This window comes from Dasypus novemcinctus, chromosome 22, assembly GCF_030445035.2.
Source record: "Dasypus novemcinctus isolate mDasNov1 chromosome 22, mDasNov1.1.hap2, whole genome shotgun sequence".
In the NCBI taxonomy this organism is placed as follows: Eukaryota; Metazoa; Chordata; class Mammalia; order Cingulata; family Dasypodidae; genus Dasypus; species Dasypus novemcinctus.
This window is the reverse complement of record NC_080694.1, coordinates 32463044-32482370: the sequence shown is the minus strand read 5'-3', so window position 1 is coordinate 32482370 and position 19327 is coordinate 32463044. Positions and strand designations below refer to the sequence as shown.

General features: G+C 51.5%; 1 protein-coding gene across 1 annotated transcript; it reads right to left on the bottom strand.

The window, feature by feature from the left end:
• Positions 1 to 11908: 11908 nt before the first annotated feature.
• Positions 11909 to 13403, bottom strand: FOXQ1 (forkhead box Q1). Its single transcript, XM_058285164.2, has one exon. The coding sequence runs from the start codon at positions 13156 to 13158 to the stop codon at positions 12076 to 12078; it is 1083 nt and encodes a 360-aa protein (XP_058141147.1). The 5' UTR covers positions 13159 to 13403; the 3' UTR covers positions 11909 to 12075.
• Between the last annotated feature and the right edge of the window lie 5924 nt (positions 13404 to 19327).

Here is a 19327-nt window from a genome sequence, read left to right as displayed (position 1 = left end):
AGCTTTGTTTAACTCCAGATGATGGAGATGCAGTGTCTTCAGGATGAACAAAATTTCTTTGTATGAGCTTTAGTCCCTGACCTATTCACTACTTATTCCTATCCCTAAATAGTAACAGCTAGCTCTTACGTGGTGCCAGGTACTGCCTTAGGAAGTTTACATTTAATTCATCATCTTTACAAGAGCCCTAGGAAGTAATTACTATTATTTTCATTATTATGCCCCATTTTATAGGTGAGGAAACTGATAAACAGAAAGAGTCAACACATAATACATGTTAGAGCTAGGAGTCAAACCTAGACATTCTGGCTTCAGAGACCACACTCTTAAGAAGTATGCTGTATTACCTCTTAACCCTGCTGGGTTGAGGATCCCTTTGTAGAAGTCACTGAATTGAAAAGCTCTGTTCCCAGCTGACAGCAAATGATGTGGCTAAGTCTGGCAACCCAGCAACAAGCCCCAAGGCTTTGGGGTTCCCATGATAGTTTCAGAGGTGTGCTGGCACTGGCTCAACCTAGCTCAGGAGAAGTGGTGGTTAAATATTCAGGAATGTAGCCGGCGTTTGAGGGTTGGTGCCTTGAAATTGGCCATGGTGGGAGAATTTACACCGTGGAAATTGGCAGTTGCTGCAAATCAGAAATTGTATCCCCTAACAAGTATGCTTGCTCTCTCTTTTACTTTCATGGGGGCTGGCTGGGCTGGGGCTCACAGGGGTTGAGGGAGGACTATTAGATGCTCCCAACTGCTGGTATCTGCTTGAAGTCTTTTTCAAAGGCATGGGAAGCCATTGAGTCAAGTGCATGGAAGCCCAGGAGTGCCAGGGGTCAGCATCCCCTACCCAACCCCAGGATCTCCCAACTGATGACGTCCACATCCCTCTAGTGACTTGTGGGATGATTCTGAGGCTGGCATTTGACCCCGTTCCCAAAGCTTCCCTGTGGGCTGAAACTCTAGTTACTTACTGAGCTGGCTTGATAACACACCCTTTGTTCTCTGCTTTCCACTCCTTATCTCAGGTCCCTGTCCCCACACCTACCAAATAAACGCATATTCAAAATCTTTTCTGAGAGTTTGCTTTTGGAGGCACCCAAACGAAATGAGGGGCTGAGTGGGCAGAACTGCACTGCTTGGGTTACTGCATTTGGAGCTCCACCTCTTGACCAGGAAGCTCTGTGGCCATCACCCTGCCGCCAGAGCTGAGCACTGCTCCTTCTTGCCGAGACTTGATTCTGTGGGGCTGATGGCCCTCCTGGCTGGTGTCACAGCCAGCAACCTTGCCTGAGTCATCACACTCCAGACTTCCCGCACCCTCCCAGAGACAACTGTGCCTCCTCAACGCAACACCTCCACCCCATTTCTCAAAGGAAGATGGACCATCTGAAAGACTTGTCCTCCAAGAGAGGAATGAAATGAGCTCTTCCTCCTAAGTCTTGCACTGGCTTAGAGGGGCTCAGTCCTAAGCCCCAGAGGAGATAATACCTCGGCTCTAGGAGGCTAACGTGAACTTGGCTAGAGGAATTCACAAATTCAGTTGGGTGTGACTGTGAAGTTCTTATCAGCAGTAACAGACTTGGCTAGCAAACGTTCCAGAAAAGCAGTGTGTTTGAACTGGTCTGTTCCCTGGATCTGGCCGGGAATTGAGATTTTGAGCTGATATGGGATATGTTTGATTACCTGGAGCCAGCTTATCATTTTTTAAGATAGCTTCTGACTTAGAACTAAAGCCTGACTTTGGCTCCTGGGTGTGCTCAGCGCTAACAACTTGTTTGCATTCTCCAAAAGGGAGAAGAGAGGAAGCTAGAGGAGGGGTTAATGGCGGGGAACCTCAGGCAGGAGCTGACCCAGGAGCCCGGCTGGAGATCCGGCAGGCGGTGGCTCCTTCCTAGTTCACTCCAATGCCGCCTGGTCCCTCCCAGCCTTTACCTTGCTTCTGAGTTCTAAATATAGGTCATGTATGAAAGCCTGCTTTGCTTTTTACCTTGGGTAAAAAGCTGTAGGCAGGGGCAAAGTGATCTGTTGAAGGGTTTTAAAAGCAAATCTATTCAAGTAGGCAATGTGATGATATTTCACATCTTAGGATGAAGGGAAAGTGGCCACCGAGAGGGGAAGCTGATTGTGAATGGACTGAATTCACTGTTGGTCCCCAGAAGTGTTATGGATTGGTTCACCCATGCTTCATACCTCAGTTAGTGAAAGATGCGCAGCAAAAAGCTTATGATTGGCACCAGGGCTTTTTGAAGACAGTCATCTGTGCTGGTCTGGGGACATGTGCTTGCTACATTAGCACTGTGTCCTCCAATACAGCATCTGACATTAGAGCACTTAGGCGGTGCAATTAGTACAGATGTGAGGAAGGTGAGTTCGTAATGGAGTAACTATCACCTCTGTCCTTCTCCCTTCGTCTTTTAGTAGAATCCATGCTCCATGTTCATTATGTAACACAACAGAAGGACTCACATGGTTGTGTTTCAGGCAACAGAATGGACTTGGGTTGGGGAAGTTGGGATGTGAGGAGTGGGGTATGTGGGGAGTGGGGCTGGCCAGCAGGGATGGGTTGTGAGGGATTTCTCAGACCTGTATTTGGCCCCCTTATGAATCATTCTGCACAAGTATCGGGCTCTTGCCCTTGATGGGGGCTGGATCTTGATTCTGTTGAATCAACCATGACTAAAAGATACAGTCGTTTTATTTCTGTGACTCATTAAGAAGGCCCTATTGGGCAAGGTATGTTTTGCAGGCTGACTCCTTTAGCTGGAGCACTTTGGTTCTGCTCATGAGCACAGCAAAAAGAGGCTGACCCGGACTACCAGATATGTCTTTTTCAGTCATCCTGGGTGATATGTTGGGAAAGAGAGTGTCCGATTATCTTTAATGGGTCCAAGTTGGCTGATTCATCTTGCTGACTTAGAATCTCAGAGTTCGCTTAACAGGCGTTCATTAAGCAGAGGCTGTGTGTCCAGCATGCTGAAGTTGTGCAAGAAGAATGAAGAAGGTCTAAGGCACAATCCTTGCCTTTAGGGATCTAGGCTGAGTCCACTAAATGGGCTTGAAGCTCTGCTTCATTTAGGATCGAGAGTTAGCCACATTATACCGCATTTTGCAATGATGCTTTTACTGCACTTGTAAATGGCCCCAGAGGCTATTAGTCAAAAGCAGTCAGCTAATACGTATGAGAAATAGTAATTATCTCACTCTAGTTACTGACTCTGTGCAGCTGCTGAGAGGGGTCAGAAGGCCCCGGTTTGCTCAAGGTCTCCCCTGCATATCTAAACTTTGTGATGACTGAATCGGGTACAGGTGGGAGTCAGGGAGCAAAGGGGGTTATGTTGGATTCTCCTTCATATTGCGCTGCTTTTTGAAATGGGGTGTTGGTGGTATGATGTGAGTGCATGTATTTAGTTTGGGCAACACCTCATAGTCCTTGTAGGTCAATCTTGGGTCACACTCCATGGTAGAGTGACGGACATTGATCCTGATTTTAGACCTCAGTGGCATCCACTGAGAGTGACTTTTGGACTAATCCACACTTTAGGAAGTGTGGGAAACTGCAGTCATGGCGGTTTTCTTCCTTTTAGATGGTCCATTCTTTTCACTCAGTCCTTTCTCAGCCAATTTGCTAGTCAAAGAAAATGAGTCTGAATTTGGGAAAAATGAATACAACTGAGTCCTGGCACCATATCTATTCTAGATAGCGATCCTCCAGGTAGTTCCCATACTGAAGTGGATTGGGCCATATACCACTTTGCCCAGAGGAGGGCAAGGGTCTGCTGTAGCAGTTGATATCATTGATGAATTAAAAAAAGAAATATGGGATTATGTTTGTAAACCGGTCTTTTCCTCTGGGCATATGAGATTATATTTACTTGATTATAATCAAGTAGGGCATTGAGTCCCCACCCCTTGGTGGGTGGAGACTGGGAGATAAAAGTCATGGCAAAGGACAGAGCTGGGGGCTTTCAATGTTGGAGTTTGATGCTGATGCTGGAGCCTGAGGGAGAGAGACAGAACCACTTACCCGATAGTCTACAGCTGACCTTGTGGAGAAAACAGAGGAGCTGAGCCCAGAGAACCCAGGAAGTCTGAACCCTCACAGACATCGGCAGACATCTTGCTCCAACATGTGGAAATAGACTTTGGTGAGGGAAGTAACTTACGCTTTATGGCCTGGTATCTGTAAGCTCCTACCCAATAAATACCCTTTATAAAAACCAACCAATTTCTAGTACTTTGCATCAGCACCCCTTTGGCTGACTAATACAGCTGCTAAGGGCTTGTATGATCTAAGAGGTGCTGGGAAATTACCTTTTCTCCTAAAACTCTCCTCTAGCTATTTACTGTTAGCTGAAATTCCATACATAAAGCTTCAATTCCCTTTGACTTAAGCTATTATTGGCAAATATCCTTGGCTTGGCAATAGAGGAAGTTTTAGCATTCATTTACATTCTGTGAGTTAATTGTTTAATGTCAGAGTTATTGAGGCATCATTTACATATACTGTACTTCTTAGATGTACAGTACTATGAGTTTTGACAAGTGTGTACATTTATGAAACCACTGTTACAATTGTGATAGCGAGTATTTCCATACCCCCAAAGTCCACCCATGCCCTTTAGAGTCAACTTTGCCTCCATCTGAGCCCCTGGCCACCATTCGTTGGATTTCTACCCCTCCTGCCTTTTATCCCATAAGTGGAACCACATACTACATAACCCTTTGCGATTGACTTCCGTCACTCTAGCACGATGCTTTGGGGGGCCACCACGTCGTTGCTCACACCACTAGATTGCAGGACCCTGTGGTCTGGAGGCTCCAACTTGCTCACCGTCATTGTGTTCTCAGAAGCCTCCCCAGAGAGGGCAAGAGAACTTCCCCTGAGGGGGAACTGAGGGTGTCCAAGGAGGGTCAGTGAGAGGAGAAACGGAGAGAAAGCACAGGGAGCCAGAGCCTGGCAGCATTACGCACCTCATGAATGTGCCTGGGCTGATGTGAGCTGTGGTGAAAAAGGTCCCGGGTCACCAGCCACAGAAGCAGACCCTGAGGAATGCAGACGAGAGGGGAGATTCTTGAAGGAAAGGAGCCAGGGCAGTTCCGGGGCTACAGAGCAGGAACTGAAAGGCCCCTTCACTGGGTACCGGGAGCTTATCAACCACTCGAGTCCCACTGTTCAAGAGCCAAAGTCTTGGGGAGAGCAGGTTATTCCACCAGAGGAAGGCAACATGCTGGGACCAGAGAATGTGGGGTTGAGCTGGGCTGCCATGTAACAAATGTCATCGTCCCCGGAGAAATACGAGCTCCCCCAACCTGGAGTGGGTCTATCTACAAGGATGATGTCATTCCATGCCCATGTTTTCCCCAGGTCCAAGAACTTGTCTGGAATATACTTTATTAAATAATAATATTAATAATAAAATAAAAGTGAGTATAATAATAATAATTACTATTTATTATTATCTGGGGAGATATTCTCAGGGCTTTTCCTTTTGTTTCCAGAGTGGTTTTCCTTCAGTGTTCCCACACTTATTTTATGTTGGTTTTCAGGATGAGTAATTTGTGAGCACATGTGTTCGTTCATTGATATACCTTGGGCTTCTTGGAGCTGCTTGCATTTTTATATTATTTTGACACTGCTGCCCTGAGAATTGCCTTTGGCATCTCTGGACTTTGTTCTTAGACAAATGAATGAAGAGCTCATCTGATTTTCTGATCCCAGAGTCTGCACTCTGGCCTAGGAGCCCCCATCAGAGCTGAGAAAATACAGCCCCACCTACTTGAGAATATAGCTTCACCTCTCTCAGCTCCGTTTTCCTGCTTGTGAAATAAACATTCTAGTGTTTTATATTTAATATTTTTGCAAGCGGTAATTTTGTGTAAAACTTAAGCTGTCTAGAACACATGGGAAAATGTTACTGGAAATGCCTATTATGATCCATCAGTAGGACAAGTTGTATAGATCCATTGTACGTTAATGGTCTTCAATATATTTTTATGTGCCTATGAGAGTTTTAATTACGCCAAATAATGTTATAGTGAAACCTGTCCCTGAAATATATATTTGATCCCAAATTGATGGGGTTTAGGGAAAGGGAAAAAACATTCATGAGCATGTCACCTTTGTCGTTATGCCTGCACGTCTTGCCCAATCCCCTTGTCCTACTGCTGAGGCTAACAGAGATAGCCCACTTCCCTAGGGTCATTCACCTGTTAGAGACACAGCTGGTATTTCGTCTCAGCTCTCTTGTGTTTTTGCTCTGAATTCTTTCTTGAATGGAACCACTTCTATGATTTGGAGCCTAACCAGACATTTAACTACAGAGGGTAGAGGCAGCCAAAGGTTGTGAAACTTTTCTACCTTTTCCCCTAATGGTTAGAAATTGGTGATCAGAAACAACAAATACATGTCAAGGTTGTTGAATACGTAGATGATTTTGGGCTCCAAACAGATGTGATTAAAAGGCTAAATGATGGCAAGTCTCCTATGTTAAACATTTCCTGAAAAGAGCGGCAAAGAGGGTCCAGGAGTGGTGAGGGAAATGTGGTATTATGTTAATATTTATGTTTGGCTGTAGTTCACCAAAAATGAAGGTTGATCCAATTCCCTCTTCCAGAATGTGTATAAGTTGGCAGATGACAAGAACAACATTTGCTTCTAATCACCCATCCATCTTAATAATGCCGAACAGATACAGCTGAGAATCTATTGCAAAACAGCCGGCATTTCCTGACATTGGAATCTTTGCCAATTTGAAAGAAGATCTTGAATCCAGGGGGAGCTACATTTTTATGTTTTTGATCATGATCTTCGAATGTACTTATTAGGGCCATTTGTTGACAACATGAAGAATTAACAAATTATGTTGTTAAAGCATAACAAAAGTTTAATGGTTTCATTAGAGAACTATAAAGTCTCTTATTTAAGAGAGAAAGATTGTGGTGTTTGAAAGCACGATTTACTGAAGGATCTTTTTTACTGAAGGATTTTTCAGGGCCTAATTTCTAGAACTGAGGCAAAGCTCAACGATTGTGATAGAAAGAATATAAAAACAGTGAAACAGAGGAGCAAAATTTTTCTATGTTCAACGTCAACAAAGTCCCTTAGTACCTAAGAAATTCATCAGTCATGTGACTGCATTGAGGTTTTTTATTTTAAGCTAAAAAATGAGGGCCAATTATTGTAAGAATTCCTACTTTCTTCCTAAGGTGGGAAAAAGGTTGTTTTGTTATTTTGAGCTTGGTGTTGAGTGTTTTGCCAGGGAAGGGATTTTTGTATGGGAAAGTAGGACAGGAGTCCACCGGGAAGGCTTGTCATCCAGGTCCTTCTAGAAGACCCTTACTTCTAGGCACAGATTTATTATTATTATTTTACGTAGAAAAGTTGTGAGCTTACAAAACTCACAAAATCATGCATAACATACAGGACTCCCATATATCACCCCACCACTAGCACCTTGCATTGTTGTGGAATATTTGTTACAAATGATGAAAGAATAGCACCAAAATATTAGTGCTGGGAGTGAATGTAGCTCAAGTGATTGGGTGTCTGCTTCCCATGTACAAGGTCCTGGATTCAATTCCCAGGGCCTCCTAAAAAAATTATCGCTACCTATAGTCTATAGCTTGCATTTGATGTATCTTTTCCATAAACTACCCTATCACTAACACCATATTGGGCACTTGTTAAAGTTCATGAGAGAATATTCTCATATTTGTCCTGTTAACCACAGTCCATCGCCCACAAGGTTCACTGTGTTATACAGTCCCATGCCTTATATATTCCATCCAAAGGGTACTCTTAGTGGCTTTCATTGTCATCAGAGTTTTGCTGTCCTTTTTAGAATGCTTTCATCACTTCAAAAGGAAAAAAAAAATCCCATACCTCCCTATATCTTCTTTGCCACTGATACAAGAATATTAGACTATTACTGTTAACTATAATCCACAACCAGGCACACACTTGGTTTGCTACCTACCTACCTTCCGCACTCTGCAGAATGGAGAGGAAACCCTGCCTAAATACACTGATGCTAAGGGGTCTAAGGGGCCTGCGTCCAGGTCTCCCTGCCAGGGGTGACTGCAGCTGACTCCAAAAAAGGGCAGTTGGGGGGATGGGTGGGAGGAGGGAGTAAGTTCTTAGTAATGTCCTAAGCCATTTACCAGATTGGGAAATCTGCTGATCATTTTAACACAAGCCGATTGAGACAATTATCTGAAGAGCTCTACTAAAATCAGGCCAAAGCATATTGTGGTCTCCACATTGCAGATGATGGTGTTGTAGTGGCAAGAACTCCCAGCTGGAAGTTGGAAGCTCTGGAAACCCCTGTGAGGCACTCTGTGGGCCCCAGCTTCTCTTCCATAAAATTAGCTGGAACGTATGTGCATCTGCACAATCTGAGTTTGTGTGTGATCACATTCCCTGAGACAGAAAACTGTCAAGTGCGTGAAATTGTGGAATGGTGGAACCAGGACGGGCATTTCTGGGTGCTTCCAGATCAAGAAGGTCAACCCTGGGGGTCGCCCCTAGAGACACGCCACCTTGATAGGCTCAGAGTGGACTTTCTCTGAGCTCTGTTTGTGTGTGTGTGTGAGGGGAAGTGACCCACGTGGGCTCACAAATGGGGGGCACACAATGAGAAAGGACCTAAGTTACGTTCCTTGCCCATGAAATAAGGAAATTCGATTAAACCTGTGATTCGCTGGCCGGAGCTCGCCCAGCAGCCCGCAGAGCGTGGAAATCAGGTCTCCCCGCACCCTACCCAGGCAGTCACCCTCCAGGCCAGGTTTCCAGTATTTGGCACGCAGCGTTTTCTAAAGCCAGAAAGGGAGTTCTAGATTGAGGATGTTGGAAGAGACCGGTTAGAACGCGTGTGCAGCGGCTTGCGCTAAAGTCGAGCCCCGAAGGCAGGCGCCTGGGCCCCGCGGCTGCGGGGAAGTCTGGCCCCTGGGCCCGCGCAGCCGGGGCGCGGGGCTGTGCGCGTTGTTCTGGCACCCAGTCATCCGCCGCGAACCCGAGGGCTCCGCAAGGGCGTGAGCGGAAGGCGGCGGCGAACGCCGAGGGCGCCAGGGAGCTGCGGGGACCAAGAAGAGGCTCTTTGAAAAGGGACTCGTGGAGCCCGAGAGCCCCACGTCCCTGGCCCGCGAGCTCCGGGCAGGCCCGATGGGTGCCCAAGGGCGGTTCCCAAACCAAGCAGAAGCCCCCGCCCCAGTCTCCCCCTCTCCCTTTCCCCCGGCACGCCGAGGGTCAGCCGGCGCCCCACAGCGTGTGTTTGCACAGGTGGGCCGCAGCCCTGGGGCGCCTGGAGAGGGGGTTCAGGGAGGGGCGCGCTGGGCCGCGGGCTCCCCATGCGTCCCGGGCCCCGGCAGCCACTCTGGGCGCCTGCGAGGAACCCAGCTCCACCGGAGCGCCCTGGAGCGGACCGTCTCGGGGGCTGAAGCCCGTGGCCGGATCCTGTGAGCCCCCCCCCACCCCGGGCCTCTCTTGGGCCGCGTGGGCCGTGGAGGACAAGCGGGCCAGGGCGCGCGGCCCCGCTGGGCGAGAAGGGTGGTCTCCTCTGGAAATGGCAGCCGCGGCGCCTCCTGCTTCCCGAGGCCCAGCCGGCCCGGCAGGGAGAAGTCAGGCTCCCGAGGTGGGGAGTGTGGGTCAAAGAAGGGCAGAGGGGCGTCGGCGCAGCTCGGAACCGGTCACCCGCGAGAGGCCGAGCGCCAGGGTGCGCGCAAGAGGGAAGGGCGCCCCGGCCAGTGCCTAGGGGCCAGGCGCCAGGGAGGGCCCTAGTGGCCGAGCCTGGGGACTCGCCAGGACACATTTCTGTGAGGGGTAGGGGAGAACAGCTGTGGGATTAGGGCACCCCCTTTCCCCGCTGCGCCTGCGCCCTTTGAAAGAGTTAAATCAGCGGTGCATTTTAAAGATCCGCTGGCAGAATTGTCTTCATTATCAACGGAGAAATGAAGAGGTGGTTTTGCTGAAATGATTTAAAATGGGCAGCCTCTTGCCTCTAGAGGCAAGGCAGGTCGTTGGAGAGAGGGGTCTCCTGGGTCCGCCTTCAGTGCTAACTCCTGCTCTGTCCATCCTAAAGGGTGTGTTAAGAGAAGAGTGAACTAGTGGGAGTAGGGCCCTGATCATTTCAACAGAGTGAACCAGTCTCCCCACTCCTACCCCCCCACCCCCCACGCTGGTCTGTTTCAGTTTTATTTTCTATCCTAATTACTGGCCTTGTGGGTGTAAACTTCCACTTAAAATATCTACTTTTTGGTCATAATTCAACCATATTATTTTGACTATTCCTCACTACTAAGTAGATATAACATCAGCCCATACTCTGTCCAGACTAAGGGATGGATTTCCCCTCCCATTAGTGCAAAGGCAGCATTTGGTATTAAAACCCACTTTCTTTCCCCCATCGCAGGATTTTGATTCACAAGTAATTCTTGTGTCTTGACTGAGATGCAAGAAGAACAGGGACCAGGATGGGAATGAAATTCCAATTCTCTGAATTTCTCCACCTGTATTACGTTTCAGAATATGGCAGCCCATAAATTGTTAGGGCAACAGTGAAACAGGTGTTTACACTGTTTTCTGGCACATCCACCCATTAAAACTTTCTCTTATATTTTGACTCTCTCCTGTCCCCAGCGCACCCATCTGCAGGTGGCCATTTCAGAGTAAAACTACAAGAGGTCTGCTACTCCCTTCTCCGACTGATATCTTCACAAATGAGGAGAGGGTGATAGAAAAAAAAAAAAAAAAAGACTGATTAACCCCCAAATGAACTTTTCGCATTCCTAAAAAAAGTTTTGTTTTGACAAACATTCTGACATTCAAGTTGCTCTTCAAAATGCCCTGAAACTTTTTTTGGTGTGTCTTACCTCGAGATTAAGTTTCAGAAGCAATTATCTGAAAATGTCTACTGACTATAAATTTGTTCACGGGCCCCATCTCTTTTAGGGAAGATTAGCATTGTTTTTTGTTTTTTTTTCCTGGTAACTCTTGTGTGAGTTCCTACAGGGTATACTGGCTTCCAGTTTAAGAAATTCTGTTGATCCAAGTCTCACTTTGGTGGTTTGTATAGCAATAGATAAGAAAGGAAATCTGCAGCTCTCCCTTAACTTTATTGGATTATTCAGGAAAATATTCTGACCCTTCAGGAAGTTTCTTGGGGCCCAAACTTGAACTGATTTGGGGGGAGTAAAAAGCTATCCATTCCCAACCCATAACCACAAAGTGCTTAAGTCAGTTGTGAGTTTTATTAAAAAATGAGCACTATGCCTGGATTTCATAAAATTTCTACATGACTATGTACACAGACACAAATAAAATAATATTAAAAATTTTAAAAAATCACACTTGCTTTCACGTGGCAGTGGTCCTGGCACCCCACACAACATAAGGTTAGTTATTATTATTCTTTTTTTCTTTTTAGGAAACTGCTCGGCCCAAGGAGACTGCACTTAGAGACCATTGAACCTCTAATAAAGCTGTAGACCGTTGCCTGCAACATTTTCAATTCAGGTTTTAAAAATATATAAATAATTTAATTACAAAAACCCGACACATTTTTTCCCTCTCTTGGCAAGACTCTCTGACGCCTCGCACTCAGTCACACCTAGAAATGCATACATACGCCGAGGGGCCCCGGCCCCAGACAGTAGTCGTGCCATTTATCATGTGGGCGGTTCCCTGATGTGCTCTTCCCCCCCCCCCCCCCCTTTTGTCTTTTCTTTCTAATTTTTTGCTGAGGGCTAAATCCACAGAATGGAAGGTGCCACAAAAACAGGAGTCTGGGCAGGGATGGTAGGAGCCTGTTAAAGCGAAGGAAGGGGCAGACTCCGCCAAGAACTCAACCAACCATAAAGAATTGCTTTGGTCCTCTTGTAAAGTCCTCCAAGAGACGAAGGAAAATATCCCGGACTAAGTGAAAACACTTCTGTAAAAACATGTTTTGAGCTTTAAGGCACGTTGGATGGCGATTTTTTTTTTTTCCCCAGTCTCTTTTCCCGCGGACAGAAAGTGCAAGCCCCGGAGCGGAACCCCTCGCCTGGGCCGCCGCGCCCGGGCGCCCTCCGGCTCCGGCCCCGCGCCCTCGCTCAGGCCAGGAGCGTCTCCCCCGGGTGCGGCGGGTGCACGCGGGGACAGCGGGCCGGAGCCGCCTGCAGGGCTGCGGGCAGCCGCAGGGGGCAGTACAGCTGCGGGCCGCCGAAGGGCTTGGCGGCGGCGAAGGAGGCGAGCAGGAGCGGCTGCGCGCGCGGCGGCGGCGCGGCGCGGGGCGCGGGGCCGGCGGCGGGCTCGGGGGGCGCGTACGCGTAGACCGGCAGCAGGGCCGCGGCGGCGCCGGGGAAGAGCGCGGGGGGCGCGGGGCCCGGGGGCGCGCAGCTGGCTCCCCACAGCGCCAGGGGCCGCGCGTGGGCCCCCGCGGGCGCGTCGCGGCGGCTGCGGAAGGGCGTGCTGAGGATGCTGTCGATGGCGAAGGGGCTGGAGAACTTGCGCGCGGGGCTGGCGCGCTGCTCGGCGCGGGCCGGCGGGGGCGCGCGGGGCGAGGCGGGGCCGGGCGGCGCGGCGTCCTCGGCCGGCGGCGGGGCGGGCGCGCGGTGGCCCAGGCGCTTGCGGCGGCGGCGGAAGACCCCGTCGGCGAAGGTGTACTCGCTGTTGGGGTTGAGCATCCAGTAGTTGTCCTTGCCCCAGGGCCGCGAGGGGTCGCGCAGCACCTTGACGAAGCAGTCGTTGAGCGAGAGGTTGTGGCGCACCGAGTTGCGCCAGCCCGTGTAGCTGCCGCGGAAGAAGGGGAACTTGCCCATGAGGTACTCGTTGATCTCGGCCAGCGTCAGGCGGCCGCCCGCCGAGTCGCGGATGGCCATGGCGATGAGCGCGATGTACGAGTACGGGGGCTTGGGCCGCCGCGTGTACGGCTTCCCGCGCCCGCCCGCGCCCCCGCCGGGCCCCGCCGCGCCCCCCGCCTCCGGGGTCCCCTCCTCGGCGCCCGCCCCGCCGCCCGCGGCCTCCTCGCCGCTCGCCGCGGCCGGGCTGTTGGCCGCGCAGTCCCCGTCCGAGCCCAGGGAGTCGTCGCCGCCGGCCGACAACGGAGACGGCGCGTCGCCGCCGCCCGCGCCTTCCGGGTCACTGCCCGGCTTGTCCCCGCTGGGCGCGCGGGGCGCGAAGCTCTCCAGCTTCATCCCGCGCCTTGCCGGCACGATCCCCGCCGGCGTCGTACCCGCAGTCTTGGGAAGCCGGTGCCAGATCGGGGGGTGGAGACCCGGGACCGGTGGCCGCGCTTTCTTTCCCTGGAGGCCGCCTCCTTTTGCGAGAGACGGTCCACTTTGCCGTAGAAGATTCCGATTCCGCTGGGGTTGGTCTCGGAAGGGCTGCGGCGCGTGGTGGTGGGTTGGGAGGGGCGGAGAGGAGGAGTTGGGTGGGCGCTGTCTTCAGTTACAGGCTCGGAGAGTTTTGGAGGGCGCGTGCGGGGTGCGGTGGCACCCTGGGGCCCAGGCTGCGGGGGCCCGGGAGGTCTGCTCACTGCAGGGAAGACGCGCTTGCATCTGCTCTCCCTTAAGGACACCAGGTGCTGGTTTCTTCACCCGAGGGCCCAGATGGCGGGCAGGCGTCCTCGGGACTCGGAGGTGGTAGTGGCCAGGGGTCGCGCGCCGCCCTGGGGAAGGGGTGTTCTCGCCTTAGCCCCGATCGCCGGCGGAGCCGAGTGCCCGAGGTCGTGGCTCCGGCAGCCTCCTTCCCCGCCCAGGCCTGGCGGGACGCATCTCGGAGCTGCCCGGCCGCGCGCCGTGTCGCCTCCACCTTCGGCCGGGCCCAATATAAGCCCGCGACAGCTTGGCGGGGGCGGGGCCTGCGCCGTCCGAGGGGTGGGGTGGGACGCGCGGGCCAAGGGGGCCGCGGCTCCCGGCGGCAGGGCAGCGCGCTCCCCCTCCCGGGCCGGGGCGCGCGGTACTCGTACAGGTGGTTTGTTGGGGACCTGTTGGCCTGCCCTCCCCTTCCGGCCACCCGGGTCCTTGCGCGCCGCGGGGGGTGTGAGTGTCGTGCATGTAGTGGCGGCCCCGCCCCGCGCGCTCCTGCGCTCAGGTGGGAGCCCACGGCCACCCGCCTCCCCCGAGGAGACCCTGCGAGCTGTCGGGCAGGGAAGCGAGTTGGCCAGGCCGCGTGGCCGCGGGGACCGGCTGCGCGATGCGGTGACACCCCGAGGGGAGCAGCAGCCCTGCTGGGGCTTGCGACCTTCCTACCCTGCAAGCGACGGGGCTTTGCTTCCTTTGAAAACCAGCCCTCACGTCACCACGAAGTGCTGAACGACAGACACTCCCTCGGACTGCCCTTCGCAGTGACCTTTTACGGGGAATCTCCAAGGTGTGCTCCTTCTTGGGATGTCTTTGCAGGGACCGGTTCTTTTCTTTTCCTTAATGAGCGACCCCCTGGACTTGAAATTGTATGTGCTTTCTTGGATGACCTTGATTCTCTTCTCTAAGGGGTCTCCGGCGTTCGCTTTTTCTTTTTCCTTACCTGACCGTTACCCTTACCTGGCCAGCGGCTATTGGGAGGTGGGCGTGTTCCCCTCCCCTTCTGCGGAAGCCTCCGTCGCAGCCCAGCGCTTCGCCGGGGTTCAGCCAGTCCAGGCGCACGGCCGGGAGAGGCGGATCCCTGTGGGCCCACGGGACCAGGAGCGCGACCTGTTTACAGTTCCGTCTTTCCAACCCTGCCCCTTTGGTCTCTCATTGCCCCGGTTTTGGTGGCACCGAGGTCTGATGATCCGAAAATAAGGGGAGACTTTCCCCGCCCCCAGTACGCGTGGGGAGCGGCGCCGGGTCACTGGAAGGGTGCGCCTCCCGCTCGCCGCCCCGCTGGCCCGGTGGGGTCCTCCTTTTTCCTGCCTTTGTTGCAGGATCTCGACTGAGCTCCCAGTACGTGGCTCTCACCTTTGATGTTTATTTTATTGCTTTTCCACCATTTGTGTAGAAAACGTACACAGTCTTCTCTTATCTGTATTCAAGGAATTTAAAAGGCATTCAGAAAGGGGTGGGCAGAGAGACAGCGCTGTCAACTGTTATTTTTGTGCTGGGGAAAGGATCACGTTTACAGATTAGACTGACGTTTGTTAGGAGTCTTCAGCGGAGTGAGGGAGAGCGGTCGGGATGCTCCTGCTTGGAGGGGGTGGGCGCCAGGCAGGGAGCGGTGGGCTCTGCTCCAGCCCTGGGCCTGGAGGGGGAGGTGCCCTGGGACGAGAGAGCAATACGTATCCATCTGGCCGGAGATAAAAGGCACTTTTATGAGCACCACCCTCACTGAGGTGGGCAGGACGGGAGGACTCTTACCTGGCTTACAGGTAAGATCATCTCAGGAGGGTGAGGGTGAGGAGCCAGGGCCACCTGCGGAGTCTAAGCAGGTCGCTGGTTGACTCTCCAGGGCCAAGGCGTGCTGCTGACGCCAGTTTCCACTTTAGAGAATGTACAGGTGAATTTGCCATGCAGGCCCGAAGCTACCTGTCGCCACTACCCAGACCCTCAGACTGCAGCCCCCTACCCTGGCCTGCAGCAACCACTGCCCACCCGCAGCTCTCCCTGTACCTGGCCTGCAGCTCCCTGCACTCCTTGTTTTGCCGTAGCACCCACACTCGCGGCAGAAGCCTCCCCGGGCCCTGGGCTTGCAGTCCAGGTTCTCTGTTCCCGCTCCTTGGCCTGCAGGCCTTTGGTCCTCGTCACCCCTGTCCTACAGCACCCTCCTACCCCACCCCCTTGCAGCCCAGCCTCTGCCTGCAGTACCCCCAGCTGTGCTCCCGGGGTCACCCCCCTGTGTCTGCACGTTCAGCTGAGCTGTGGCCTGTTGATGGAAGAGGACTGGAGAGCAGAGAAGAAGGCTGCAGGCCCACCGGGCCCACTTCCTCTAGCGTATTAGGTGCCACGGGGGCTGCCCTTTTGGGCTTCTTTGCCTCAGTTTCCTCCTTTGTGAAAAGAGGCTGATGAGAATGAACTTCAAGTTCCCAGCCTCTCACCTCTTGTGGAAAGAGGAGTGTTTGTTGCTGGTGCAAAGGCAGACCTCCACCCCTCCACTGTCTTCACTCCCCTTTTCTTGTCTCCCACCCCACCTGCACCCCTGGCTGTGGGGGACACTTGCCTGGCCTGACCCCTGCCAGCAGACTGTTTCTAGAAAGGTGATCTCAGGTGGGCAGCCTTCCCCTGGACCTCGGCTGCTGCCCTAGGGGCCGGGGCCTGGAAAGGTTTCGTGAAAAAGGAGCTGGGTAGAGGAGAATTCTCTGCAGGAAAACCTTCTCTATTTTCAGAATGTCCCAGAATTTGGAGAGTGGAATGGGCAGGTGAGAGGAGCGACGTGCAGCTGCCTATGTGGACTTTGGAAAGAAAAGCCCGGAGTGTGAATATGGCGGGAGGTGGGCTACCTGGGAAGGGAAGAAAGACCCCAGGATTAGCATGTGCACTCCACGAGGGCAGGGTTCTTGTCTGCTTTCTTCACTCGGCGCCCCCATCCTTGCCACACTGTAGGCAGACAGCACCTGTCTGTTGGCTCTGTCGTGTTGTGCCATGCGCTGAGGACATGATGCATGTCTCTTCAGGTCAAGCCCAGAAATGAAATGGCTCTTGCCTTTTGGGGTTGATGTTGGTCTTGTTACTGTCTTTTTGTCTGGGAAATCCATTCCCACTATACAAGCAAAAGTGGGAATGGACAGAGACCAACACTCCTTCGCTGCACTGCTATCCTCACCACCCTCAAGGCCGCTTCCGGTTTAAGAGCCCAAGCACTGCAAAAAAAAATTCACTTGCATTCCTTGGTTAGGTCATAAGTTCCCCTGAAATGCTTGGAGATTTCTGGTACCTAATTCTCAGTCCTTCGGGCCTGTGCTGTAGATGGATAAATAATAAAAGCCCAGGTGGAGTCTGACTTGATATTTGCAGGAATTCACTGCTTGAGAGCTTGTTTTCCCCTTGCTCTTTATTCACTATGGATTTAAATGTGTCAACAGTGGCCAAGAATGAGTCCACGTTTCCTTGATCGTGTCCCTGTGGTGATTTCAGGTATAGGGAGATATTGCCTAGATCTTGAGACAATAAGAACTATGGAAACCAGCTACAAATTTAAGTCTTTCCCAATTTGATAATGTTTCATTGCCCCTGTATTAGTTACCTAAAGGGATGCTGATGCAAAATACCAGAAATTGGTTGGTTTTTATAAAGGGTATTTATCTGATTAGGGGCTTACAGTTACCAGGCTGGAAAACATAAGTTACTTCCCTCACCAAAGTCTATTTGGAGCAAGATGGCTGCCGACGTCTGCGAGGGTTCAGGCTTCCTGGGTTCCTGCATTCCTGGGGCTTGCTTTTCTCTGGGTTCAGGGTTCCTTTCTTCCTGGGGCTTGCTTCTCTTTCCTCTGTGAGCTTACTTCCCAGGGCTCCAGCTTAAGGCTTCAGTATCAAACTCCAACATCAAAACTCCAACATCAGAAACCCTCAGCCCTGTCCTTTGCCATGCCTTTTATCTGTGAGTCCACACCCACCAAGGGATGGGGACTCAATGCCCTAATGACGTGGCCCAATCAAAACCCTACTCATAACTCAATCAGGCCCAGGTACAGACCAGATTACAAACATATTCCAATATCTATTTTCGGAATCCATAACCATATGCAACTGCTACAGCCCCCATTCCTAAAAACTAAACTGGGGAGGAAATAATTTAATTCCTAAAATACTAAGGTAATTTGGCAGCCTGCACATTGACTCCAAATGGAACTACTGATGATTTGCTCCGTGCATCCAAAGTGCACCAAGCCTTCGAGCACAAGGGGAGCTCTTCCTCCAGGCAGCGCAGGAGCAGACCTGAGTGTCTCACCAGGTTAACCTCTCTGGCAGCCAGGCTCTGGATCTAAAGGGAAGGTAAGCTGACAGTTGCCTTCCACTGGGACCTGGGTATATATTTCCACCTCTTTCTAAATATGTTTTAATAGAACTGGGCCTGTTAGGTTGTTATTCATTGCATTTCTTTGAGAGGTCTCCTTTTGGTTGTCCGTCCCCTGGAGATGATCCAGGATTCCAGGTTCTGGTGGGACATTATTGATCAAGGGCAGACCCAAGGGTTGTGCTTAAAGTTTCCTCTGGAGAGTCCAGAACCAACCAGCAAGAACCCCCTTGAGCTTCCCTCAAAAGGAATTCCTGTACCTATGTAAGCGCTAACTCTAGCTAGTGGGTCCTGGGGAGGGGCTAGTGGCAGGGCACAGACCTAACAGTGATGGGGAAGAGAGAAAGTAGCTAAAGACAAATGGGGTGTGTAGAGGGGATGAGAGAAAATGTACAGGTAGAAGATAGAATACTGAGGGAGAGGGCCTAGAGATCAGTGTGGAAATTGCCTGATGCTGTATATCAGAAACACAACCCTAAACACACTAGCACTGTGTGAGAAAAATTACCAAGGAGTGGAAGAAAGCCCCGGGGTGATTTATTACAATAGGTTGGTGGCTTTGGTACCAGGAGAGTGGAGTCCATCCCTTCAGAAGTGACCAAGTCTGGGGCCCTCACCATCCAGGGTTAGTCCAGCTTTCTACTACTGGAGGTTCTTTACGTTTTGAGTTTTAAAATGTGAACCAGGTAATCTTAGCTTCCCTTTGCAATGAATTATCCATTCCCCTCTTTTTCACCTGTGAGGCTATCAACTTCCATAATAAATTAACAACCAGACCCCTGCCCCGTGCTTGTCCAGAGGACACTGTTTCCGTGAGGGGAACCGAGCTTGGCACCTCTGACTTCTGTGCCCTGGGTTGTTCCATTGGAACCGCCGTCACGCACATCTGGGCAAAAGAGGGGCAGGTGACGAAGGAAATCGCGTTGGTATCCTCGGATATACAAATATCGGGATGCACAACCAGTCGTGCGGACGGACAGACCAAGCAGAGTCCTCGCAGGGCTCCAGCTCATCCCTTCTGTGGAGCCAGGGAAGGTCCTGCATTGGCCAGTAGTCCCGGCGCCTCGTCCCAGAACCCAGGTCTGTACAGGTCCTTGTTAAATGTTCTTTGTCTCTCCCGTTCCTTCTCATCTATGGGGAGGACACACACATATACCCCCTCCCACCGCTCGCAGGGACAGACTATCTCCGGAAGTCCAGATGGGCAAATTCCCTGGCACCAATCAATGAAGCAAATTTTCCAGGTGAAACTGGCTTCCTCTCCCAGAAAAAGTGTATACAAGTGAATGGGAACCTTCCTGGGGCCATTTAATCTTTTTTGTTTTTGTTTTTAGGTACCAGGGCTAGGGATTGAACCCAGGACCTTGTATGTGGGAAGCTGGTGCTCAACCACTGAGCCACATTGGTTTCCCTGAGTTTTTTTTTTTTTTTAAATCCA

Bases quoted from the DNA above. Each gene is read 5' to 3' on its own strand.
- FOXQ1 (XM_058285164.2), bottom strand. From the start codon at position 13,158: ATGAAGCTGGAGAGCTTCGCGCCCCGCGCGCCCAGCGGGGACAAGCCG.